The 27,073-nt window shown below is 41.4% G+C and overlaps 3 protein-coding genes across 5 annotated transcripts; all 3 read right to left on the bottom strand.

Moving 5' to 3' along the window:
* Positions 1 to 8,494: 8,494 nt before the first annotated feature.
* LOC6500369 lies at positions 8,495 to 9,716 on the bottom strand. Its single transcript, XM_001953030.4, has 2 exons — positions 9,462 to 9,716; positions 8,495 to 9,402 (listed from the first exon to the last, which is right to left on the bottom strand). Exons 1-2 carry the CDS (start codon positions 9,604 to 9,606, stop codon positions 8,651 to 8,653), a joined length of 897 nt encoding a protein of 298 aa, XP_001953065.2. The 5' UTR covers positions 9,607 to 9,716; the 3' UTR covers positions 8,495 to 8,650.
* Positions 9,717 to 11,877: 2,161 nt separating this feature from the next.
* LOC6500368 lies at positions 11,878 to 13,001 on the bottom strand. 2 transcript variants are annotated; one of them, XM_032449755.2, is made up of 3 exons: positions 12,867 to 13,001; positions 12,639 to 12,815; positions 11,878 to 12,583 (listed from the first exon to the last, which is right to left on the bottom strand). In XM_032449755.2, the coding sequence occupies exons 1-3, from the start codon at positions 12,990 to 12,992 to the stop codon at positions 12,314 to 12,316; spliced, it is 573 nt and encodes a 190-aa protein (XP_032305646.1). In that variant the 5' UTR covers positions 12,993 to 13,001; the 3' UTR covers positions 11,878 to 12,313. The 2 variants fall into 2 exon arrangements, with proteins under 2 accessions (XP_032305646.1, XP_001953064.3); XM_001953029.4 differs by having other exon boundaries at positions 12,636 to 12,815; positions 12,867 to 12,995.
* Positions 13,002 to 18,461: 5,460 nt separating this feature from the next.
* Positions 18,462 to 19,364, bottom strand: LOC6500367 (cilia- and flagella-associated protein 299). Of its 2 annotated transcripts, none has more exons than XM_014911029.2 (2): positions 18,956 to 19,364; positions 18,462 to 18,903 (listed from the first exon to the last, which is right to left on the bottom strand). In XM_014911029.2, exons 1-2 carry the CDS (start codon positions 19,263 to 19,265, stop codon positions 18,845 to 18,847), a joined length of 369 nt encoding a protein of 122 aa, XP_014766515.2. In that variant the 5' UTR covers positions 19,266 to 19,364; the 3' UTR covers positions 18,462 to 18,844. The 2 variants fall into 2 exon arrangements, with proteins under 2 accessions (XP_014766515.2, XP_001953063.1); XM_001953028.4 differs by having other exon boundaries at positions 18,960 to 19,355.
* Positions 19,365 to 27,073: the final 7,709 nt, after the last annotated feature.

The following is a 27,073-nucleotide window of genomic DNA, read 5'->3' as shown; positions in this document are numbered from 1 at the left end:
TGGAATGCCCCTGTCAGGAGATTGATGGCACTCCTCAAAAGAGGCATCAGCATCCCGAGGCTTTCGTGTCTAATTAAAAACACAAGGGCCTTAAATGAAGCGCACCCAAAGAGCCACATTACTCATACGTTATAAACACATTAAAGACGACGACGCGACGCCGGCATAAAATCTAAACCATAATTACACATGCGACTGGTAACTCAGTGCAGTCGAACATATGTTCCGGGAATGGGTCCCCCGGGAAAGTTGTCCGTGCCGGGTTGCCGTTCCTGTTCGCGTCCGGGTCCCGGTCCGACTCCGGCTCTACTCCTGTTCCTCTTTGTGTTTCCGTGCCAGGGTTGGCGGGTTTTGGGTTCGGTGCCCATAAACGTAAGTGAATTAACCATTCAACTAACATTACGGCCATTAAATCATTTTCGTGTGCTCTGCGTGCGTATGGCAGCCACCCCAGGAAGCGCGTTTCAGCCCGGCACATGGGGAGTGTCCTTTGCGCTTTTGCCCCAACATTGGTGCATACTTTTTGGGGAGAAACTGCACAGGAAAAAAAAGTGGCTTCCACTTATAATATTTAACTTAACTTATATTCAATTTATCATTGGTTTAAGAGTTACATATGCACAAGATATTATTTTGAAAAGTCTTAATTCATGACACTCAATTTTTTCACAGTGCTTTCGCACAAAAAGAACATGTAAACTAATTTGATGTGCCTGCCTCACCTTTTCACACGAAACGCACTGTGCGTGTGCTTTGCAATTGAAATTGAACTACAAAGTGTCCTGATGGGTGGTTGAGACCCAGAAATGTGAGGGCATGTCGAAAAAGTGTTTACAGCAATGCAAATTGCGCCCCGCACGCAACCCAATGACTGAAATTTCAAGGAGTGCCCACCCAAATGCATTGGCATAAAGTTTCATACGCCCCGGTGTGGTCGACCCGGAGTGGTGTTAGAGTGGTTAGTTGGGCAGGACTCCATGCCACGGAGGGTATTAACTAGGCGTCAAAAGGTGCGATTAAGTCGAGCAGAGCAGCACACAAAAGGCGTCGAGCTCAGCGGGAAAATCAATTTATGACTCACGCATACACCGTTGGGCACTGCCGAGGAGCGGAGGTGTGAACAACTTAGGCCAACAATACCCTGATTTGATTTTACGAGCCGAACAATGGATCTAAATAGCTTGATATGCAATCAATAGGTCTTGGGGCGTGCTTCTGTTTGCAGGCATTATGGGAGTCTGAGTGCTTTGCCCTCAGAGTTCAATTGTAGTTCAATTGCCGCAAGTTGAGATAGTGGGAGGCAATATGATTTCCTATAGAAGCTTATAAAATTTTTTGATATTAAAATGCCAAATAATGTTTTTATGAATCAGGTAATCTGATAATAAATTATAACTATAAACCGAACAGACCTTAAAGTTACAATTGCCGCATTCGGATACATTATGTCGCTTATCTGGCAAAAGGAAAACACAAACAGGCCATCAATCTCCAGCAAATATATATACTACCTTCATTCTATTTGCGCATCGCGGGAAGAAGGAGCGCTATCTTTATGCGGCAGGAAAGGTGAAATAAATATCTTAACGAGCAGCGAGCGGCGTTGAAGTGCGTCGGCAAAATGAGCCGTAAAAGCAATCAATTTGCAATGTGTTTTGAAATGAAAATGCAAATGTATGCAAAATCAAATAATGCCTTGGACGAGGGATGGGCTGAGGGAAAAATTGCAGAAGCAGACGGCGCGGAATTTTCACAGATTTATTTGCCAACGTCTGGTCCTGGCTGAGAATCTGTTTGTTTTTATACACATACATACATATGTACGTATATTTTTTGGTTTTGCGCAAACAATTATACTCCAGTACGGAATCGAGAGCTAGGCTGGCTCCTTTGATGACATACTTTTTTCACTCCTTGATAAATACGATATGTAATTGCAAATATTTATTTGCGCTCACGTATGTTAAAGTAAACACAGGAAAATAAATAAAAAGCATTTTCCTCTCACGCCCAGAAGGATATTCTGGCCTCGAACGTGACGCTGTCAGCACTTGTAATTTTTAATGGCAACTCTTGGAATTTATGGTGCCCAGGTCTTGGCTCAAAACCCATCCAACATATAAGGTCGCCAGGAGGAGGAATGCTGCATGCAGCATTTAAATGCCAGCTGGGAAAACTCTCTCCCTGAAAAGGGCAATTTAAAGAGCAAAAATATTGGCCACGGTCGCTGACGACGAGGTCACTCCGCCCACATTCGGGTCAAGCATCGCCCACAGAATATGCAAAAATAGGAAAAGCTCGAAAAAAACATATTACCTCCCCCAGTCATGTTCTCGTACACGAATTGGCAGAAATTAGTTCGAGGGGTGCATAAATTTATGAAGGCGAGGGTGAGTTCTCGAATTTGTTATTTAAGTGGCATATGCACACATAAATGTTGAATTTTTAATTGATTCCAGCGGATTCCACCTCCAGGGGAGAAAGCTTTTTCAATTGGCACATATCATGAATAAAGGGGGAGCCAGAGAGTTTTTAAATACCCCATAAGTCCCCCCGTTGAGAGGAAAAATAATTTTATGTGGTTTAATTAACAGCGGGAGACTTCAAAATTATTTTCACACAACTTATTCAAATTTATAAGGCTTTAAATGTAACGAATACGATTACATAAACACTCCAAATACTTAGAGCTCTGAAATGTTTAAGGAATCCTGTATGGTCGTAACTATTTCGATGTGTGCTCTGAAGTATTCCGCCCGAAACATGGAGGAGGTAATTAATGTTCTTAAGAGCCTCATAAGCTGAAATGTTATTACAGAGTCTGCTCTTAATTAAATGTTTATGATTTCAGGGGAGTCGTGATCTTGTACTTACAGCTAACGAGTGCAACTCGTTGCTTAGTACTTATAACAGTGCGTATACGTAATATTAAATAATGTGTAGGCATTTTCAACTTTAATCTGGCTAAGTCCCTAATGTTTGCAGAAATCAGATACATTCTTCCCCAACAATGTAAAAGATAAATGATGTTTACCCCGTTGAACTCCAAATGACCATTGAAATGATGGATTATAACCGCTCATAACTGGCCAACAAATAGCTAACAAAAATAACTGAGTACCACAATTTACGTACTTCTGGGGGGAAAACAAATGTGAGCGGAGGTCAGGAGTCAAACTTCCGCATTTTGCCCCCACAAAAGCACACATCCACTCGCTAGATGGAAAAGCAACAGGAACTTTTGGGGAAACTTGCAAGTTGTTTGCCCACTGGCTGCCATGGCTGTTTGTCTTACCCGACCGGGCCAAGAGGAGTGGGGTTTTTGGGACGAAAGTGGCGCCATTTCACCTGGCTCGGTTGCTTAATTGTGGCCAGGATTTTGGTAGTAGCAGTATCCTTGGGTCGCTTTTAGACACCGGCTTTGCAGTCTAGCCGCTGACATTTTAGTTGCCGTTCATATGTTAATATGCGGGGAAAAGGCTGAAAGGTGGGATTGTGCCATTGTTTGGCTCTAATTAAAAGCCACACACACGGGCTTTTGGCTCACAATTTAACACTGTCACGCATGGCTTCGTGCCGACTTCTGGCCAAAAGGTAAAGCCAAAGGCCGGGCCTAATCACTGAGATGGGTCGCCTGGAATGTACGCACGCCCGCCCAAGAGTCACAATTAGTCTAATGAAAGCGGCATCAGACTGCGTAATTTTGTGGCTAATTTTCATTTGGGTTCACAGACAGCCCTTCATCTGCTTGTTTGTTTTTTGCCTGTGTTCGGATTTTGCCAATTAAAACAAATTATAATCCAATTTATCCGGAAAAAATAAAAAGAGTAAGCAGCTCAGACAGCCCTACGCAGTTCAGACAATGCCAGAATAAAATTGTTGCGACTTCTCTTTTATTTCTAGTTTCCCTTGGGATGAGGATTCATTTGCTTAAAATGCGTTGTGTCGAAAAGCGTACGGCCTTCAATAGGATGTCACAGACAGACTGTCTGTGGATTTTCATTTTTTATCATTGAAGAGTTTTCTCCTGTCTGTTTGCATTTCAGCTATCGCCGGCTAAAACAATTTTCCCTTTTTCACAGTACTCCTCAGGAGCAGGCGGCGATATTGAAAGCATTTTGATGGATTAAAAGTTAAATGCCCTCGCCAAGTGCCCCACGGGAAATTTACCATTTTCGAATCACTGACTATTCAATCTATGATCCCTTCAACAATAAATATATAAATTAACCTGGAAATAATCGGTCGTTGGCCTTTATCAGAGTAAAAAATTAATGCAAGTGTACATTCCCATTTCAGAAGCAATACTTTTTACAAGGTATGAAATAAAATCAGGTAAGCTTTTTGGCCAATGGATGTATGTTTTTGCTTTTTTTCAAACCTAGCTAGTAGCTTGGATTTAATAAATGTCACAACGCATCCAACGCACATTAACATCCTTCGATTTCTATCTTGGAATTAGCCATTTTCAGATAATGAGCATTGGCTCTTGGTAAATTTTAGTTACTTCCATAGTTGGTAGGTTACGACAGTCCTCGAACTATTTATAATTTTATGAAGAGTTTTTATTTGTTGCCCGAATTCCGCTCCAGCTGCAAAGTTTCAGCGTTGACAGCTCCGCACCGACAAAAAGTCGCTGGCTGGAGACTTCAGAGCTAGACTCTAGAGTGGTAAACTTTTGCGGTGATAAGCGTCGGGCAACTCGTCTTTTTTGGCCATCCGACGGGTCTGGTGGGTGGTGCAACCACTGGGGGTCCTGTGGCATCAGGGCTACAACAAGAACGTCGAGTATATGCAACAGTTTTGAGCTTCCGCATTATGCCCAACTTGTTACTCGAGGAAGGCAAGTTTGCTGCTCCTGTATGGGGTATTGTGCTGGCTTTGCATCTGTTTTTGGCCTCTCGTATCATTTCTCGTCTGAATAGACACGTTATCAGAACACAATGTGGCTTTAAGTGAACCCGACGAGGGCACGTCTGGATGTTGCTCCCCGTTTGAAACTCGGCGTGAATCCAATCTCAAACTCAAGGCAACTCAACTCGTTAGCAGAGCAGAAGCACACAATGTCTTGTGATTCTTTTGTGATATTTTTTGTCTCTGGCTTTGACGTGCCATTGTGTCAAAATATCTGGAAGCCCAAATGGACGTATGTGTTATATATTCAACATAAACACACACAGAAAACTTTTGGCCGCTTGAGCTTTGTCGGCAATTATCAACTGCCACATTCAGAACTAACATACTCGAATGCAAATTAATCAACGGAAATAAATCTAAATTAGAGCTCTTGACACCTGCACAGAGCACCGGGCCATGCAGTTCAATTGAAAATTTCATTTCAACAAGTTGAAATAAGTTGGTCCTTGTGGTCGCAACAATGCAGTATTTTATGGCCCAAGTGCCGTTTATTTACCTGTATGGTAAATGCAACTGGGAACGAACATAAATTTGATTTGTTCGACAAGCCTAAAAGCAGCCATGGTTACACTTGACAAAATAAATGGGCAAAATTGAGTGTGCGGCTTGGGTAAATGTATTGTTTGTTAAGTACATCCCTTCAGTGCATGAGCAAAAGTTAGTACTTGCCAATTCAGGAGCAAAGTTCAAGTTTTGCATTGGACTTTATTTCATTGGACGACGCTTGGATCGACATAAATAATTCATGCTTGATAAATTAAACAATATACTAAGCAGCCATTTGTTATGCATAAAGTATGCGCCATGTGCGCCAGACTGTGACACACCCACACCGAGACGCATATACACATATACAGAGACAAAGTGGCGGAGGCTGTCGTTGCAACAAGCGACAATTGCAACGCCTGCGAAGCCCGAAAAGCGGAAACGGAAACGTGCATAGTGCATGCTATTTGCACAAATGCGGCCAGAAGAGGGGAAATTGTCTGGCCTTCCACTACCAGACCCTCATCCATTGTGTCTGCACTGGAGTGGTTGTTGTGGAGGGCATTTATTTATGGCCATTCGAAAGATGTTTCTTTCTAAGTGAACGTGTCCTCTTCAATTCATACTTTTCCTCTAAGAAATAGAGAGCTTCAACTAATATATATATCAATATAGAATAATATATAGCTTCAAAAGCCATATAATGAACGTGAATTATATGCCAATGCTCATTCACAATTAGAAACTAACAATTTATTATTTAAAGCCTTTCTCAAGTCATTATTTAACAGGAATAGAATGAATTTAAGACTCAAAACTTGGAGTCGGAAGGAAATCCCCTTTTTTAAGAATTTTTATTAGAATACATCCTTGTTCAAGCTAAGTTCTACCAGGTTTCTACTGCAGTAAGTGTAATTGTAATTTAGCACTACAATAAAAGCGGAGTCAACCCTCGAGAGTGACAGCATTCACATGCAGGGGCCAAACCTCAGCTAACGAGATTCCCAACTAACCTTGACAATTACTCATAATCACTGCTGGTTGCACTAACCTCTGCCCGGGGGACAACTGCAGCCTGCCGCCGCAGTGCAAACACAACAGCAATTATGTAATGAATAAAAGCCACATTTACCGTTCCAGTCAGAGAGGTGGTGTAGTGTTGGGAGTCGGGCTACAGGAAAGGACCCTAAATGACGCTTGTCGTATATACCGCTCTTTTCAAATGCCCAGGCGTTAGATGCTATAATTGAAATGGAAATTACTGCAGCCAGTAGGCATACACTTTAAAAATTGTAAGGCCATGATCCCACTAGCTAAGTAAAGTTACCCATTAGTGAATATAAAATTATTATCATTAAATAATAATAAGTAACAAAGTATCAAATAATATTTGATTTAAGATTTTATTTGATATTGTTCCTTAATTAATAAAGTTTTTACAGTAAAGTAATGTACTAATTATAATAAAACACCATATAAATAACGATTTATTTCAAAATGTTGCAAGTTTCTTGGCTACTTTCTGCCTTCAACTGCCTTCTGGCTTTAGACATGCCAAACTAACAACACTGATGCTACCTCGCCGAATGTAATTACGTATACGTCATGTGTTACATGGCAGCATAATTTAAGTTGAAATGTCTGCCAAAGCCGTGTAATATTTCGGCGAATGCGAAAGGGAACAAAGTAGCACTCGTGACGAGCCATTTACTTGCGCTTTGTTGTTCATCGGGCGGAAGATTTTAATGATCCATCCAGAGACGCCGGGAGTAGAAGTCAGAGGTGCAGGGCCCGCCGGCGTTTTCTGGCATTTCCTGCAGTCGATGCTGATTTAAATTAATTACTGCTAAATATTTGTACTGGCGCCGCTCAAATTGGCCCGACTGGCCACGAGAAACTAAAGTCAAAAGGCGAAAGTTGGCTGGCTAGCATGGTTGCCTGTTGGCTTGATGATGGGTTGTTCGGATGGCGGGTAATCGATACACGTAACTCGGAGCTAGAGCGTCATAACAGACGCCTGGGAACAGGACAAAGACAAACAAAATTAATTTAATTTGCTCACACACGCTGTAGCGTCAATACCGACTTTTGTGAGACGTGTCTGTATGCGAGTAGCTGGGATTACGTTGCAGGGAATTTAATGCAATTTAAAACGCATCAATTTTCCGTGATGCTGCAGCGGACATATTCATGTCCTCGCAAAGGAAGAGAAAGGATTTTCCTCGCAGGCATACACGTGCTGCCGACAAATGCCATTTAAGCTTCAATAATAAAGCTGAATCACAGGATGCAGATGCATCCTTCCGGTGCGACTGCGTCTCCACATGCTTGTCGCATTAACTTTTGACGCTTGGCTCAGCGTCTCCCCGCCAATAAGGATTGCCCAAGACTGCTGCGCTCTCGCTTAATTAATGGTAAATATTGCCTAGAGCCTCCAACACCCACACCTACGCACTTCCCGCTAGCTGGAAATGTCCCTGAATTATACCGTGAAATCGCTGGTCCCGGCTGTCAACGAAAGCCGGATAATAACTCAATTTAACTAACTCAATTTCCCCGAATATTGGACAACCGTGGACGAATAATGCGCTGCTTGAGGACTTTAAAATCAAGACGTAGCACTGCAAAGTTTTTCGCCTTAAAGCTCCTTGAAGTCAAAGTATTCTCAGTGCCCTCAGGAATGTATTGTTTCAGCTGGGCAGCCAGTTCCGGGACTTTGGACTTTTGCCGTTGTTGCATGCAACAACTTTGACTTGTCCGGAGAGTTCATAAAATATTTCCGTGTTTGTGCCAAGTTGCAGAACAGCTTGGAAGAAAATCGCTGGGAAGCCAGAAATTATTCTAGCCCTGTTTTCCTTATTCATTTACAAAATATTTAGGGACTTTTGCCCACGTATACTATGGTTCTTTATTGCGCAAAAATAATTTTTATTTATGGAATAACATTTAATTTTCAATATATCATTATAAACTCATTCCCAGCCTTGACCATTTAATAAACTAAAAATTATTGAATTTTGGCGATTTTGAACAAACTAAAACTTGTAGAGTAACTAATCTGATACTAATCATAAAAAACTACTAAACTTGGTGCAGTAACAATTCTTCTCTAAACTCACAGAAATTTATTGCGACTTGACTTTGGGATTCTGGATTTGGATTTGGCTTTCGTTTTAGATTGGGGACCTAGTTAGCAGAAACATAAATTAAAAATGGAACCAAAAATTAGTCAAGTATCTAATATCAGTTAGGTCACTGAGTACGTGCACCACAAAATGCACATAAGGCCAGCCAATAGTAACTGGAACCACTTGATGACCGTCAACTGGACACCCACATTGGGGTTATCCATCGGAAGGCGCACCATAATAGTGAAAAGGTCCCGATATTGGGTAGTACCCCAACCACGATTAGCCAAGTCGCCGGGTTCGTTGAGTCGAAACCAGTTGGGATACTGTGAATCACAGAGGTATAGTCCCGTGGGCCGTGGAACTGATTCCGGCTGGGCCAGGACTTCGCCGTCATCGCTGCGGGCAAGCGGTCCTTCGCCGTGGAAGGGCATGATGTCCTCATGCAAGATGAGGCGACTGCCGCAACGCGGACACTTTGAAAACAGGCGGTTGTGCAGGTTGGGCCACAGACAGGTCCAACAAAAGAGATGGCCACAAATAGTGATGACTCCACCGCGAACATACTGCACGCAAAGATTGCAAATATAAGGCGCTAAGTAGCGGTTTATCGGACGACGATGTGCCTGTGGATGGGTTTCCATGTGTCCTCTACGCGGTCTATCAAAAGAAACCACGGCGTCCCGGTCCACTCTGTTTGGGACCCGACGCCTAACAAGAAAATCTTGTGGAACCTGAGCAACTAGTTCCTCATTTTCTGGATCGGGGTCAACTATTTTAATTTCCTCCGCCAGATCTTGGTTTGGATTTGGGATTGGGACTGCTATTTGGTCTGGGTTTGGTTCTGGATTTTCGATCAGACCAGGCTTATCTATTTCACAGATACAATTGTTTAATTTATGAATAAAATAGGTTTTCTGGATAAATTACCACCAAAGATATAAATATTGCGATCCTCAGTGGTTTGGGTCCCTGCTGTTTCTTTTGGGTCTTGATCTACCTCCTCAGCGTTCATATCCTCTTGCTCTGCACCGCGGAGCTGTGCTTCATTATCCTGGTGAGCTACCGCTTCCATTTTGTTCGCAATTTGTTCGAGGTTTAAAATTAAATGCTACAACTTTAGTCTAGTAAATACGAGTGCCTAAAAGGACAGGCGATTTTTAGACAGTTACTCGTAAAGCAATGCCAACTATTTGGATATATATTTGTGATTTAAAGAGCCAAAAAAAAATATCTGTTTATAAACATTAATCGTAAATGCATCTTAAAGCAAATACTTGCAACCCTGTGATTGACACTTGGCGGTTAAGTGATTGATGATGCAATCGCATAATGCAGCAATCCCGATTTCTGTGCTTTAGTGGAGGGGATTAAGCTTTAGCCCAGCACTTGGCATAATGCCAGCGGCAATTAGACGAAAGTGGCCCGTTTTTTCCTTCAACCGTCCGTCCAAAGCTCGTAAATTTCGACCTACACACGGCGGGCACTTGACAGTCCCGAAAAGAGAGAGAAAAATTCAAAATTTTGGAGGAAATTCTCGCATTTGCCAGATGTCAGACATATGGCGGCATAATTTATGCGTACATTGAACCGAAGGGCTCTACTGCCGCCGTGACGATGAGTGCAATGCTTGCGGTTCGCTGCTGTTGCATTTAAATTCTGACAAATACCGGCATTGTCCTGGCAGCACGTCTGCAGCACTGTTTAATTCCGGATCCGCCCCATCGACGGCTGCCACCGATGCATGCTTCTTAATTGACCCACATTTGTGATCGGTGTACATAATTAAAAGAAAATAAAGGGCGTGCGAAACAAAATAAACCAGCACACAGGCCGCCTTCTCTGTCATAGCAATAATAATAAAAATAAAAAATAACATGGTGATGGAAAAAAGTACACACTTGTTCCAAATTAAATTAACAATGTGGGCTATGAAAAATACCCTTTAAATTGTATTTAGTTATAACCTTAAATTTGGTTAAAAATACATGTACAAAATTTAAAAAAATTTATTAGAAAATCCGTAACAATTTCATAAAAAACAAATTTCTAGGGTAGCCTAAGTGTTTTATTGTTTTGGTCTTCTTTTTAGCATACCTTGTTCTTTTTTATTTGGAAAGTGAATTGACAACAATGGGCAAATAATGCATATTAATTGCGACTTTTTCACGTTTTATCAAGTGGCAGCATTTATCAGGCATTAATAATTACGTGTTAATACGTGAAATATGATTAAAATTTTATCAGTTTACATGAATCACTTTCGCACGTTTTCGCCGCACTGGTCCGCAGCCCAGTGGATCCAGATGCGTGCAGACAAGGTCCTTTTATTGGCTTTATTTGGCGAGCGGACCGCAGCGAAACTGACAATTGTACAATCGGAATTGCAATCGGTCGGGGAGATTGTTTGATGTGCGATGCCTGTGGTTCTGCATCATTCGGCATCTATGGTGTTATATTCCACACAATCCAACAATGCGAAGCCTTTGCTTTGGATATTTGCATGGGCCGACTCCGTCGGGGTGGCATGCGTAATACACTGCGTATACGCAATAAAAAATGTAAAAAGGAGAAAGGAGAAAGGAAAACGAATGGCCCGAACCGCATGGACTGGCCATTAAATGCAACAATAAATTCGGAAGTTGAGTCGCAGACGAGTCCGCTGGAATGCCCGAAATTTAATTAGTTGGCATTTAACATTAAACATTTCGGGTGTCCTCGCCAGTTTCTGGCGCCGCGGCTGTCATTGTGCTTGGCTCTCGTTTTGCTTTTTATGTTATTTTTCAGTTAATTAAACGCACACAAACATTTCGCCATTCTAAATTGTGCACAATTAAATTTCGAATTACTTTCGACAGAGGATTCGGCGTTGCTTTTGGCAGCAAAGAGTCGCGCCGCGGCAATAACTTAACTGGAAATTTTATTGTGAGCCCCCGCCCGGCCAACTGTCACTTTTGATGGCCAACCATTGGAGCGTAATTAGGCTTACACCCTTTTCTCTTTCTGTCTTCCTGGAAAACATTCCAAGTTGCTAACGCAACTTTCCCTCGAAAAGTTAACGTAAAAAGTTAACTTTAACTTTTCCTCTCGGCTAGCCTTTAAGTTGTTGTTTAACTTCGTTTGTCTGTCATTGAAAATTGCACTGTCTGCCCGTTTTATTATGCAAAATGCAATAGTACACACGCCCATGTGAAGAGGTTGCTTGTCTTCGTTATGAGCTTTACGGCTGCTCAGACCTGCCTGGATTCCTATTCGGGGAATGGATCTTTTGGGCTGAGATGATGGCCAAACACTTCCACATCGGCATCCATAGAATTTCATAAAACTCAAAGAAAGAGGATTTCCCTTTCACAGGCTATGGAACATACAAATATTGTTTTTATTTTAATTGAATTAATTTTCATGAATTACTGAAAATTTTTTTGAAACTCTATATGATAAATCTGTTCATTTAGTTACAAAATATTATAAAAATTGCTTAATAAAATATTATATCTACGCCCAAGTCAACAGAGAGTGCTTCACACGTCGTCTTGAAAAAAGGTACAGACACCTGAGACTCCTTTTATATATTTTTTATATCACCTGCACACAAAATCTGTGAAAGCAGAAGAAGGCGGGCCATTCGAGTCTGTCTACCGTCTGCCTGCCAAACGTCGTCGTATGAGTATAATATTTATATTATTGCAACTGCGGCGCCACATTGCAACGACATGAAATGTTTGGCGTGGCATAAAAACCATAGAGTTCGAGCACTCCCATGAGGAAGCAACTCCTTTACGCTATTTCATATGTAGCCAGGTTTTTCCATTTCTTCGGTTACGTCGCATCTTTCGGATAATCGTCATAATTACAAGCACCATAACCGCGACCATCAGCAGAATAATTACAATGGTGAGAGCAAGGCAGGCTGGACTACAGCCCATATCAAAGGTCGTAAACAATGTCGAAACATTAGTAGACTTCTTTAGTTTTTTGTAACTGGTATATTCCATATAAAAGCTTATAGTAACACTGTTAGCGATCGCCAGAATCACGAGGACAGTAATCAGCTAAAAAAAAAAAACGATATATTGGAGAATATTTAGACAATTCCACACCCACCACGAAGCGCATGTGCTGACGAGTCCTGGAGTAATTTGAATGGTATAAATATATACTGGCGGCATGGAGGAGGCAAGAGAAGGCGGTTCCCACACAAACAACCTGATGTAACATCTGCTCATAACTGACGTGCAGAGGCATTATATTTGCAAAGACCGCCGCATTCAGTATACTTAGTACCTAAGGGTTCAGAAGGGTCAGAAATGACTCAGGTGCCCAGGTGTAACTAACCGCGGCTATACAGAGCAGTATCGATATGATTTCCTTACGGGAGAGCTGCATAATGGAGTCTTTTACTGAGAATTTGAATAAAAAAGTAATAACTGAAGTTAATATCAAAGTATGTTTTGAGCCCATATGGTTGAACATATTTTCGTAAGATTTTAATATAATTCCCAAAGAGAAAACCAAAGTATATTTCTTATATTTAATAAAAATGAAATAATCATCAATTTAAGCATTGCAATCCTTTTTAAGGACCCTACCTTTAATGATGTTTTTATCAGCAAAGTGACTGTAAGTGTCCTCTGTATGTCCCACACGAGAAAATTAGTCTACACTTTAGATGTTAGACGTTAAATGTGTACTTACGCATTCGTGCGATAATGAGGTAATTATAGAAACAATATCGGTTGCACTCCGGCTTCCACTTGATCGATTGCCACCCCGGGTTACCCTTGTCGAAGCTTGTTGGCCTGCCAAGCAAGGTCGTGGGCGCTATCTTCGTGGAATGCCGGCCTATTTGATGAGCACAAAATCATTCAGAACAAATTGAAATTTCCACCCGTCAAGGAAGCTTATCTCACTAGAGCAGGCACTTGCACTAGGACTCCATCCCCGGGATCTACGAGCCGGCAACCGGCGCTAATTCATCAACAGTAAAGGCAATTTAGATACTCATCTAGCCGGATATCGACAGCCAGGCAGCAGCAGCAGGCAGCCATGTAAGCAGATACTTTGGTCCTTCTCTTCGAAAGCCTCCAACCCGTTTCTGCGGCTCCCCAGCAGAGCGAAGCGTCCTGCAGACAGGGTTTCATAAAATATTGATAGACGTGGAGTTGGCAGCGCATACCGGCTTCCTGTTCGTGTCTGTCGCAGCCATAAATAATTTGCTGTAAATGCAATCGTGGGGTTACACGCGGTGGCATGGAGTTTGGTGGAGTATCTGGGGGTGTCCGAGAGTAGCTGGGGGTAGTTTCTGGGGGGGTGGTTGTACGATGCTAATGGCAAGGCACACGGTGCGAAAGTGTTCCCTATGAATTATTCGCTGGCAACCAATTTCGAGTCACGTTTGCCAACACAATTGAAACTGAATACCGACCATCGAACAGCGGCTGTGATGGTCCATCAGTGTTGCTAATAATTTTGAAAATAAAAGAAGCTAAATTTGTACAACAAAATATTTAAAGAATAGCTATATTTATTAAAATTCAAAATTAAATTTCCAGTTGTTTTTTATCCTTTAAACATATATTGTTAAAGAAACTAACCTCAAGAATCTGTGGATTTGATCTACAGCTCTTATTCATTTTAAACAATTTGAAAATATGCTCTAATAATATGAAACTTTCAAAAATTACCATATTTTTGGCTATAAAAAAGCCACGCCGGCTGAATTCCTTCTCTGCCCTCTTGAAATTCCGTAATTTGTTATGTCTGCCACTGTAGCCGTGTATCCATGTCTATCTTCGGGCCGGGGCTGGTTTTTAATAGCCATTCGACTGTTGCTCGGCTGTTGCTGTTGTGCTGTGTTGTGTAGGTTGTGCCTTTATCGCCGGACCGCCTTCCTCCGCCGGCAGGGTAATGTGTATTTAATGACCCCATCTCATGTACACGCCGGTCCGTAATGCCCCAGTCCGCACGTCCGTGATCCTGGCCTGTCCTTGCCGAGGGCCAACGCACCGGTGGTCCTGCTCTAGGGCCAGCGCCTAATGTCCGGTGACCGCAGCCATCTGCAGGATAACGCCCCGGCTCCTCGATTACGGGTGCCAATAAAGCAGCGCAGAGGGACAACCGCCTGCTGGTGAGCATTTCAATTTCGTGCCTGCATTTTTTTTTTTAGCTTTTCCTTTCATATTTTTAAAGCGGTGGCCATAAAAACGTGAGCGGTAATGTGCGGACAAGGCAGTTTAATTGCGCCCCGGCCCTGGAGGCAATCAGCTCCTGCTTGTCTCAGATGATGATGGGATAGCTTTCAATGTACATAAACAATAATTGAATTTAAGTCCCTAACCCAGGGCCGAACAATTGCCCGCTTAGTGTTGATCGTTGCAGGGAAACTAATAATTATGGCATTGGGAATACACCGTTTATATATTAGCTTGAGCAGTAGTTACATCAGTATTAGTTCAAAAATGTTTACAGTAAGCAGTTTTTATTATTAAACTGGCATGCTCACCTCCTATGTCGTTATCCCCTCAATATTGTGACATTTATTTTCTGGGAGGGGATATTAAGTGTTCATGTTCAATTGCTAATCTGAATGGCCCTTCCTTTCAAACAATTGCACGTAATTGTAGGCACTTGAGCAAGCTTCGTCCCACCCAGACTCCCGACATCCTTTATATTATATATAAATCAGACAACCAATGCATCCCCTTGGCTACATACAATTTTCATTCAGTTTGCAGCACAGCAAAGAGAATATTATAAGAAGGAAAAAATAATTTGCATAAAGCTTTTAACCCAACGACGCAACATTTGCTTTTTATGTGATTCATGGCTCCCACTCCTCAATCCATTTTTTCAAGGAATGGAGTGCAACAATGTTCGACCTCCCTCGACCCACTTCCGCACAATTATACAGCAATTTTTAACATTCAATGACCATCCTGAGGGGGAAGCGGTCGATGCCCCCTGGATCTGGTTGCACGGACGATTGCCGTGGGCAGAGAGTTAGGGGTTTCGATTCCGACATCGACTTGGTCGCTTAAGCAGATTGAAACAATCTCCGGAGTGGGTAAAAGCTTCCACTGCCCCCAGCTCAAGCTGCCAAGGAGGAGTTTTTCTTGTCTTTTCACTGTCATTATTATTATGCTCCTCCGCCTGGTTCCTTCCGGTGCCTGCAACTGTCGGCTGGGCAATTTATAATGAAGTTTCCTTATTGACAGTGGCAGCTCTGCCAAATTCCCACGCCCTCCGCTTTTGTTTCGCGTTTCCGCTGCACTGATTCCGTTGCAACGGGGCATAAATTATTGACGTCGTGGATATTCGGCGTTCGATACTCTGAATAGATATATCGCAATAAATTGCTTGTCAAGTCGGTCGGTCGACAGGCGGCCGGCTAACTAAGACGCCAGCAAACAAATAACAATCAAAATCACTTTTCGACCCCAAGTCGATTTATATGGGTCTCGAGTCGAGAAATCTGAGCATTGGGGCCTTAATCGCTGAGGCCAGCCGCATCATGAGATCGTCAATCGTTTTGATTTATTGCCATTTTATTTGCGCATATCCTTATTTGCCTTGTGTCGACTTATGACCCCAACTGCCATTCGTGTCCGAACTCCAATCTGTGAGGCCCACTGAAGGCTACTTTATTGTTCGATAAGCTATCGGAGGCAAACAGCGAGTGAGCGCCTCAGAAGATGGCAAATATCATAATTTTCGCAGGACACGCCGGCCTGTGTTTGCTTTCAGCCTGTCACAAAGCCTTGCAGGGCATAAATCTAAATTAAATGCCTTTTTGAGCGTCTTCCTGGTCCTGGGCAAAGGAGGAAGGGCCGGAAGCAAGGAGCCGCAAAAGGAAAATGTTTATATTCAGCACATTGTCACTTGTTGTGGCCAACTTGGATCCCGGATTCTGGACAGAAATTCCGCTGGGAACTGTTCAGTGGCCCGGGCAAATAAATATTAATCATTGTGTAATAATTTTCTGCTGTCAGCTAAATTCAAGCAAAGTATTCATAATCCACAAGTAAGAACCGCATTTGACAAATCGTTTTGCGGCCCCACCGCATAAATATTTTTATTTATATATATTTTTTTTGCCGGTCGGCAGTTAAAATGCTTTTAAAGTTGTTGCAAAAGTTGGACGTCAGTCGCTTATTTGATTTCACCAAAAGCAGTTTCCGTTTGTTTTTTTTCTCTACGTTTTTTTTTATTCCAGCGCCAAGTTTTCGCAACTGTAAATCAGATCCTTTGATGTTCGCAGGACCTGCGAAACGAGATTGCAATAATCAAAATGTAATAAACAGGCGGATGGGCGAGGCTTTCACACATTCTCCGTACAGATGATGAAACCGCTTTCAACTCCTTGGGTCAAACAAAATGTTCTTTATGCACGGGTCCTTTCTACGTGATTGTGTGCGTGTGCGTATGCGTGTGTGTGCGAGCTCCTCATTTTGTCCTTTGTTTGGCCGTTTGTATTCGATGCACGTAACGCATTGTTTGAATTTCATGGCGACTTTATGAGTTTTGTAATCAGGTTTGCGAGCAAACAGACCCCAAACCCAAAAACACATGTGCAGGAAGATGTGTGGAAGCCGTGTTAACCTGCACATAAATATTGCTCCTGGTCCTGGGTATGTTGACAAGGAAAAGGACCAAAGGACTCCCAACCGCCTGTTAATGCTAATGAAAGCCGAGCGGTTTGCTCTCAGTTTCGGGGGCCCTATCCTATTAAGCCATTTTGTGGTCTACGAAATCCACTAAAAACGTCTGGCGGCAACAAAAATATTTTATTGCATACTTTTATGCGCAGACTTTACCTGCACCGCTCCTCTCGCACCTTGCAATCACAAAAATGCTCAACAGTGTGATTTATACACGTTGGAAGCACTTAAAACTAGACATACACTTTCACAATGGACTGGACACGCCCCCTACGAAAAAACGCCCACTTTTGTTGTTTGGCTGCCACTTTGGAACTCATCCAAGGCTCAGAGCTTAGTCAGCACACGGGAAAAAACCTACAAAAAAGTTTGTGTTTGCAATTAAATAGAATGGGTGGCTTTAGTTTTATATTAATTAATATATTCTTGTTTTTTTTATTGAATAAAATTAAAGCAAATTTTTCTATCAAAGTTCAAAGGACATTTCAAGACACAAGTTCCTGTAAAATCATTTAAAATGCACATCAATATTTTCCACTGTGTGAAGTGTGTGTCTGGCACTCAACAAAAGCCTCCCTGCAGCTGATGACCAGAAATTAACTAAGCAGCAATAGAAGAAGCAACTATGTTGCCAAGCCCAAAATAATACTTGTGGCAGACTAGCCAAAACCCCCAAAAGGCAAACAAGTACTGTCACCACCTCCGCCCCTTGATTGGAGGGTTTGCATGTCTGACTATCGGCTGTCCACCACGAAAGCATTAAATAAATATTTGCCATGCTCTGCAGGAATTTTGAGACCCCAATCCCCATCAAACATCCCGACTCGACTGGATGAGAAAAAAAATATTCTAAATATCATATCATCAGCATTTTTCGATAGACTCGCCCCGGACATGAGGCATGGGGTATGAGGTTTTTGGGATCGTCCAGTGTTTGTCCATTTATTTTTTTGATTTGGGTATTTAAGGTGTGGATGTTTCTGTGTGAGAAGCATGGGCGGGCGTGCATGTCCAAGGGTGTGTGTTTGTGTGTACTTTTGGTGACCGGAGAATGGTTGTTTAGGCAGGAGAGTGTTGACAACTTAAGTGGAATTTTGCTTGCTCGAGTGTTGCAAGCTTTAGCTTTTATCAGATGACATTAATATTGAATGAAGGACAGTTATTAGTTGAGGTCGATAGGATGTTTGCTCTTTATCAGCAAAATTATTTAACAAAGAAAAAGAGTTGGGCCAAAGACTTTCTGTCAAACCACAAAAACTAAACTACAGAGCTGTAACTTTTAAGCGTATATTATTCGACTCATTTAATCATTTAATCATTTAAGTCTTCTTTCTGACATGATGGTCATACAATATCATATAACCATAAAGTGGTGACTTGATCATAATGCGTCTGACATTGCTGCTAAATGGATGTTTCTTACTGGTAACCGGAATGTTTTTATGATCGCCCTTGTGGGTAAACATTAGTCCATGTTCTGGGTGGGAGACCACTGTATAATTGTCATTGTCATTTGAAAAGATTTTCCTGGTTCGCCAATCGTAGAAGACTATATCACTTTGCTGGGGCTTGAGCATTTTCCGCTCCTCGAAAACTGCTTTCCAGTCAACAGCATTCGGCCCTTTGAACCTGTAATTACGTAAACTGGCCTCGTAATCAATATAGCCAGACTTGGAAAAGCCACTCCTTCCACTTATCTCCAAGAAGATAATGGTCTAAAAAATAGCATTTTTTTTAATGAAAACTAAAGGATATAGTTTCCCATACCAACCGATATCTCCTGCTGAACATTGACATGTTCCCGTTCCACCAAAGCAACCAGAGCTGGATCTGTTCCTTTGAAATACTGACTATAGTATACCATGGAAGAGACGGTGGGATTCAACAATTGCTCCACCTGTTTTTTAACACCCAAGAACTCGTCCTCCTCATAGAAACTCCTATGTTCGCGGTATCCTAGTTTCGTGAGTGTTTTGACAGTTTTGTGACTTGGCAAGTAGCGAAAGTCCTGGACGGTGGTGAAGGAATGCAGATATTCCTGATAGTTATTGAACTTTATAATGCTAAAGTCAGTCATTTTAATGCCGTGTTCTTGGTTTTAGTTTTTATGAAAGTGTTTTTCTGTGTACTGATTGATAAATTCCGGTCTCCTACTAAATAAAATTATTTTCTTAAGCAAATAAAGTTAATTTTGATCAATGTACTACGGACATTTGATTAGGCCACCACAAATTTGGATCAAGCACGTTCTGACCTCGACCACAAATTATGAAATAGTTGAAATAATTCCCTCTATGAAAATGTAGATTTTGTGGAATTTTTTAATATATTTTGGTTGTGTTTTGCAGGCTATGGGAGCATTTCATTTGGCGCATTATTAAAATACCACAAAGGATGAAAATGTGCATTTATTTATTCATTTTATTTGCCGTTATCAGTAATCAAATGGGGGTTTTCGTGTCCGAAAAATTCCACACACAGATAATATATTCTCTTCTTAACAGGATTTTGTTGGAGTTATTAAAATTATCCCTGACATTCCACAAAAGGGATACGGTGATGATGAGGATAAGAAATCCGAGGGTTCACTAACCCGTGGATTGAACTTTAAACTTATCAACACTTTCACTCATAACGTAATTTTAGCTTAAAAACGCGTTTACAAACAATTCTGCAGATGGAATAACAATAACAAAAATGACCAACGTGCTGCACAGTGAAATTTCAAATAATTAACTTAAATGCTAATTAGTTGCATTATCAATAGAGGCAGACACTATACACATCCGATGGCGACTATTTATTGACATTAAATCGACACGCACGACCATTAAGTTAAGGGGGCGTGGCAGTCGATGTTTATGGCCCAGTGGGCTTTGTCAGTGATAACTAGAATGTGTTTTAGCTGCATAAATCCTCATTCGGGCTATGGGTTCTGTAGCCAGGCATTTAAATATATATCAAGTGCCTGGCCTGATACTCGCCGTTATTTACATGGCCCGCACACCCGGCCAAACAAACACGTTTGTGGCCATCAACAACTGCAATATCAGCAAGTTCTCGGCGTGTGTAATTTAAGGCCTCGATATAAATCATCAGGACACCCAACACTTCCCACATCCTCACTCTCCAACCTCACACACTCTGACAATTTTGTAAAACACTATGCGAGTGTCCTTTCCTTGGCTTCCACGGTCGACTTGGCATGTGTTGAATAAATTTATTGTTGTGCATAATGCTCCCCCAAGATCGCAAGCGTAAAAAATTGCCATTATGAATATGAAGTGCATTGCATTTAAGGAGCGCCGCTGCCAGATGACTTCTCATATGCGAAAGTGTGTGACTGATGACGGCGTTTAAGGGCACAATGTCTCACCATTCACCCAGTACCAGTCACCAGTAACAGCTTTGTAATTATGAATATTAATTGCAGTGTAAGAGCACAAAACGCCATCATACCCGAGGCGGGGGCGTGAGCCAATTCCTGCAAAGCTATGCAAATATACGCAAAACTAATGGTGCAAAAACAGAGTCTATGAATAAATCACAGAAGATTAAGTCCCCAATGATGTGAAAAGGGATAAAAGCGCAAAAGTGTCCATCTCCACAAACAAAACACACGCACACAAAAAACCAACGACGACAAGGCCAACGCCATGGAGAACCTAAACAAATAGGGCCAAAAAGTATTGGCATAGAAGGGATACGGACGAGGCATAAAAAACATACAGTTCATATCTGGCTAAATGCAAGTCTTCATTAAATTTGCATATGTCGATATTTTCGGGCAAGCCACCAGGGCATCTGAATAAATAAGCTCACATCAAAAGAGCTTACTGGGGACTCGTATATGACGGATGGAAAAATCAGCAACTCAATTAAAATTCCTTATGTAAGACTTTACTTCGTCAGACATGATTCCATATAAAATTTTACAACTTGTTATTAAGGCAGCAATAAATCTCACATCGATTTTCCAGTGAGCTTCACATTTTATGGAATTCACTTTACGAGTACGACTAAATTCAATTCCATGTATGTATGTAGTGGATGCTTTTTCTCTAATTATTTGCCAAGTGCGTCAGCCAACTTTACCATTTCTATGAACGAGTGCACTTCAGAGTTTAAGCGCCAAGTGTTACATGTCGTATACGTAATTTTTCATTTTGTACCAGATTCAGAAGGCACACCCAGTATGTCTGTGTGCCCTCCTCGCTAGCCCTTCTGACTGTCATGTTTTACACGCCCGAGTGTGCGTAGTTCGGAGTGCTCTTTTTTTGTGCCCTGTTGATGTTTAGTTTTTAGACAAGCCGGCAAATATATTTGAATTTTATGCAAATTTTAATTGCTTTACTTTGCGATGGAAATTTACGACCACCACAGGAAGGACCTGCGCCGAAAAAAGAATCAAGCAAAACCTCAGCAAAGGGGAAAGGAATCATCTGCATAAATATTTCAGTGGTGCTAAAATAAATAATAGCCATTCTCGGTGGTTAATTCACGACGCTGTCGGCAATTAGCCAAGAAGTCAATAGACCATCCGAAAAAAAAGTCAGTTTTTATTGCCCTCGTTGTCTTGGATTTTCCTTAGTCGGATAAACTGTTATGACCGCTCGAAACCTCCCCAAGGACTTGCGAAAAGTTTGAAATTAATTCGCCAAAATCACTCAAAAGGATTGCTCCGGCATCGCAGCAACACATGTGTCCTTTCAGCGCTCGCCACTCAGCATTTCCACTTCCGTTTTTCCTTTTTCCAGTTGGACTTTTAAGATGGCCAGACAATTCGACTAAACTGAGTTGCTTATTTGATTTGTACTAGTTGACTTGAATGCCCTTAAAATGGTCTTCTAATGGTCTTCTAATGGTCTTCTAATGGCGGACCTTGACATTTTTATCGTTATCAATTTTGACAGCTTCTTAAATTATTCCTGCCTTTTATAAATGTTTCTTAAATACTACATTATACAATATGGGATATTAGGAGATACACTTAACTTGGTTTAATTTTATTGCTCTCGACTGAAGCTTGATATTAAAATAACATATTGCAGAAAGTAATATGTACATTTCGGAATCCTAAGCCAATTTTCCGGGGGCGTTTCCATGCAGTTGTTACTTTTTACGAGCGCCAATTTCTGCTACATTGACAGAAATGCGCATAATAATCAAAATGCTTTTTACATTTCCGTTGCAAAGGAAGTCATAAATAAGCCAAACGCTGACGGGGCAATCCCAGTACCCTGCGCCTTCATTGTCCTGCTTCCGCAAGGGGCGTGCCCCCACCTCTTTTCTACTGCATCTGCGTCGCCACAAAGGGCGCAAATCAAGTTATTACGGCCCATGGCTGGACTTTCCGACTTGGCCAAGTGTGCGTCACATATGGCGAACATAAATAGCTCCATAGCCCCAGCACTTTTCACCGATTGGCTGACTGGATGGTTGGGTAGCTGGCTGGCTGGCTGGATAGCCGCCTGGCTACAAACTTTCTTTATGCGCTTTCCATGAACATTTCGTGGCAGGTTTATGTATTTAATGGACTTTGCACAACTTTCTTTTTCTTTGTCCGCTCCCTTGTTCGATGCTGGTCCTTTCTTTTTGGCAATCACCCGAACGTCTGCATTGCAACTTGTAAAGCCTGGGTCGCATTACGTCCATTGGCAAAGTTTCGTGACGCCAGCATTTATAACCGGTTTCGCGTCCATTTTAATTATTAGCCCTTTCCAAACACAAGCAAACACATGCGTGGGCTTTTATTGTCAATTATGCATTTGTGATGGCGCCAGGGCATCCATTAATAGTTCCATGCTATTTACGATCCCTTTAAAAAGAGGTTTTCTTTATTTTCAAGTAAATAAAGCAATTACTAATTTATTTGCATTCCCGTGGCTTTTGTAGAAAACTATTTAATGCTATTTTATTTCGGAGCTCTCTTAGAAAGCAGTACTTGCCAAAGAACACCAACTCTTTTTATGTGCTCTCCACGAATAGCCTTTCACCATGAACCTTGACATTTTCACCCACTCGGATTCACCTTGAACTTTAACTAGAAAATGAAAACAGACAGAAAACGAGGTCTTTTGTTCGCTCCCTTAAAAAAAAAAACTCTTTTGAATAAGCTCTTTATATGCGGCTCGTTGGTTTCTGAAAAGGCCATGAGTTAAGCCAACATTCACGGGCAAATATTTTCCACCACTGAGGAGTCCTCCTAGCGTCTGGCAAAATTGTGTGAATTAAGCCAAACAACTCGGGAATGTGAAAATATCCTTTCCTCAGCATTATTAATATCGCCGCTTGCAAATCCGAATACATGCACTTGCCAATTTCTACAAAGTCAGCACCGAGAAGGCGGAGGTCCTGGCAAGCAGCCTCTTCATGGAAAACACGTCGTCAGGCAGCAAAAAGCCAACACTAGGATGGCATTCAACTGTCGCCATCCAGATCCTGCCTCCGGCAACTGTTCTCGCAACATTATTAAAATGTTGTCAGGAATTCCGTACAAGTCGCTACGCAGTTGCAGTATATCTCATATTTGCAAAACCATACATACAAGGCAGAAGTCCTGTTGCCACAGCATCCCAACGACCAATAAACGGGAAATAAGTTCAGTACTGCCTTATTAAAGTAGTAGTTTATATTTTTAGATCATCAAACTTTATTAAAGCACACAAAATTGCATCAAGGAGGTGAGTAAGTGAGCATTTAAGGCTTAACTGAATTTGCAATTCAGACAACAGTCTAATGAAATAACAGTCATATGCTAACTCAAGCCACATATTTGAGACTTCTGATGGTCTGAGCTTAATCAGAAAATATTCCAGCTTCGGTGAGTAAACAAAGTATCGTATGATTGGTTATAAAGAGAAGAGATATCATTGACCATTTACTGCCCCAGAGAAGTCTATATAAAATTTAAAACGAAATTGTCGAAATGGAAAAGTATCAACAAGCTCTGACAGCAACGACAACGACACTTATCGAATGCGAAATTGATGAGCTAGGCAAATGACAGTCCGGCTGGGACTTCGGTTTACGTCCCTCGTTCTCATCAAAAATCCGAGCGTCCCGCCCCAACCCCTCGTTCCTTATCCTCTGGACATCCCTCCACTACTCGCGGTAATGAAGGCCCGGCGGACTGTATTCGATAAATTCCCCGAATTCGTTCTGACTTAAAGTCAATAAAAGTCCACTTAAGGCTTCATTGTTGCCCTCTTCGGAAAGGAGTTGGGGCGTCCTGGTGTTGCTGCTGCTGCTTCGGATGTTGCTGCTGCTTCTACTGCTGCTGCTGTGAACAAAAATTGTTTTTTAATGCGCGCACATCAATAGACAAGCCAAATAGTCCATCGCAAATTTAACTACAACCATTTTCGAGCTCAATTTTGTTGCCTTTCTCGCGTCCAACATCAAGCATTAAGCTGGTTTTTCAAATGGTGGCTCAAGGGGGGGATGGTTCACTTGGGGGATGATGTTTTTGAAAGCCAGCATCAACGCCTTTTACCTGGCTGGCTAAAGTTTTTCGGGTAGTAAATGGCCAACAAGTGGGCTCAGGGATGGACACCCAGGAGGCTTTTAAATATTTTACTAAATATTTATAAAATAACAGAGATCCTTTATCACTATATAAGTAACTTATTTTTTAAAAGAAAATCCGGCATTTTAATAATTATTTATTTTATTTGTACATCTTAGCATCCCTGGTTAAGGACATTAGCTTGCATATTCACCACTCATAAATTAAATCTGTTTTTGAAGACCCTCTTTTAAAAATAGCCCCTGCTCAAGGGTAGATGATTCAAAAGGGAAGACCACTGCCTTTTATTTTCCGACCTGAAAACAATACGTTTCGTTAGGCCCTTGCTCTCCTCTTGAACAGGGCTAACGCGTGTTTCCCAACAAGTTTCCCATCGGCGAAGTTTCGCCACCGAAAACAGGTTGAAAAACACGGGAATGAGACGGTCTGAGGCGCGTGTGGGGCTAATTAGAACACATTTCTCCAATTTAACCCCCTAAAAGTCAGAACCCCCACAAAAGAAGGAACAAGTTTCGGTGAAAGGCTGCCATCCAACTTGGGGTACAGGTCGCGCTTTAATGAAACAAAATGGGGGTTGAATACACACTCGTGATGAATATATGCGCAATTATACCTCAAGGTAATCTTCCACTGTCATAGCGTTGTTAAGTCATTTCCAATGAAAGCGCTTCAAACTTTTCCCATGAATGTTATTGTTGTTGGCTTACGGCCAACGTTGTTGTATTTGACAAATATTTATGCTAATAAAAGTGGAAGCAGGAAGTGCCTGGGAATCCGGGGTCATGGGCATCCCCCCAAAAACATTGTTGTTGCTTTGCGGCCAGAAAGTTTCCACGGCAGTTTAAACTCCAGTTGTGGAGGCATGGAAACTTAGGTCGATACGGTCGATAATGGAAACTTAGTCGCTCAGATGCAGCCTGTGCTATGCGGATGCGTGGATTGGTTTTATCGTTTAATCTTTGCCTCCATTATGATAGTTAAATTATGATTTATTCTAAAAAATAATGAGGTTTCTACGGTCTAACGGAGAATAAACGAAACTAATAGAACCATATACAATAAATAACAATTGTTAACAATTTTTACTTTTCACAAAAAAAAAAATTAAAAAGGCTTTTTATGGTATTCCAATTAAGAATCGGATGAGTATGCATAACTTTCTCTGGGTGTGTCATATTGTCCTTCCTATGCATTTCCCACATTTGGCCAGAAAATGTTACCAAAAATCTAAAAAATATTTTGTTCTTCGATTTTGATAGAGATGAACAGAGAATCGATTTAAAAATTGTATAAGGTATTCTTAAGAATCGGATAAATATTGGCGATGATACAGCCTTTAATGGCAGCTATATTTTCCTTCCAATGCATTTTCCACATTTGGCAGGGATCCCCCAGAAAATGTGAGAAAAAATCTAAAAAATTTGTTGTTCCTAGATTTTGGTGAAAATTAATAGAAAATCGATTGAAAAATCGTGTAAGGTATTCCGCAGAGATATGGTCCTTCACTTTGGAGCCCCATGTTCTATAAAAGGGATCTACCAGAAAGATTTTTGAAATATCACCACGGGTCGTATGAGTAATTTTCAAAGAGAATTTAAAACTTAGTCTCATAAAACATGGGGACATATTTTTCCGTTTAAGAATCGGATGAATATTGGCAAAGATATTGCCTTCCCTCTCCCCTTTCCCAACTTTTCTATAAAGAAAAAATTGACATTCAAGCATAAAATAAAATAAATTATTTAATGACACTTTAGCTTTTGTTTTTCACATCCCACTCTTAAGGAGAACTGTTGCTCAATTAGAAACGCCACAGCCACCGTCTTGCCCCTTCAGGCTTCTCCGGCTTGACTTTATTAAATTAACGTTTCATGTTCGTTTAATGAACAAAGGAAGATGAAAATAATGATGCTCCCAAGGAGGCGTGTTCTCGGTTCAGGGGGTGTCCTGAAACTGAGGATGGTGGCTGGGACAGGAGCAGGGCAAGCAAACGTGTCGCATACTCACCGAAATACAAAAATAAAAGACGCAAATGCGAAAAATGCCGCAAGATGTTGCCGTTGGTGTTGGTGCTGCTTCGTCTGCTGTTGCTGTTGTGGCTGTTTTTGCGTAACAAGCCACTCTAATGACAATATTGGCACTTACAACAACAGCAACAAAAACAGTCACAGAAGAAAGCACAACAACGACAACAACAATAATAATTTTTGTGGTTATTACCAAGATTACAACGGATACGGCAATGCCAACTTTTTGTATTCCCACTCCAAAAACGTACACTTTAAGGAAAGTTATCATAAGAAGAGTTTAAAGATTTAATTAAAAATATTTATTAAAAAACGAATCGATTTTTATCT

The sequence above is a fragment of the Drosophila ananassae genome, chromosome 2L, assembly GCF_017639315.1.
Source record: "Drosophila ananassae strain 14024-0371.13 chromosome 2L, ASM1763931v2, whole genome shotgun sequence".
NCBI lineage: Eukaryota > Metazoa > Arthropoda > Insecta > Diptera > Drosophilidae > Drosophila > Drosophila ananassae.
The sequence above is the reverse complement of the archived record's forward strand: the minus strand, read 5'-3'. Positions and strand labels throughout refer to the sequence as shown.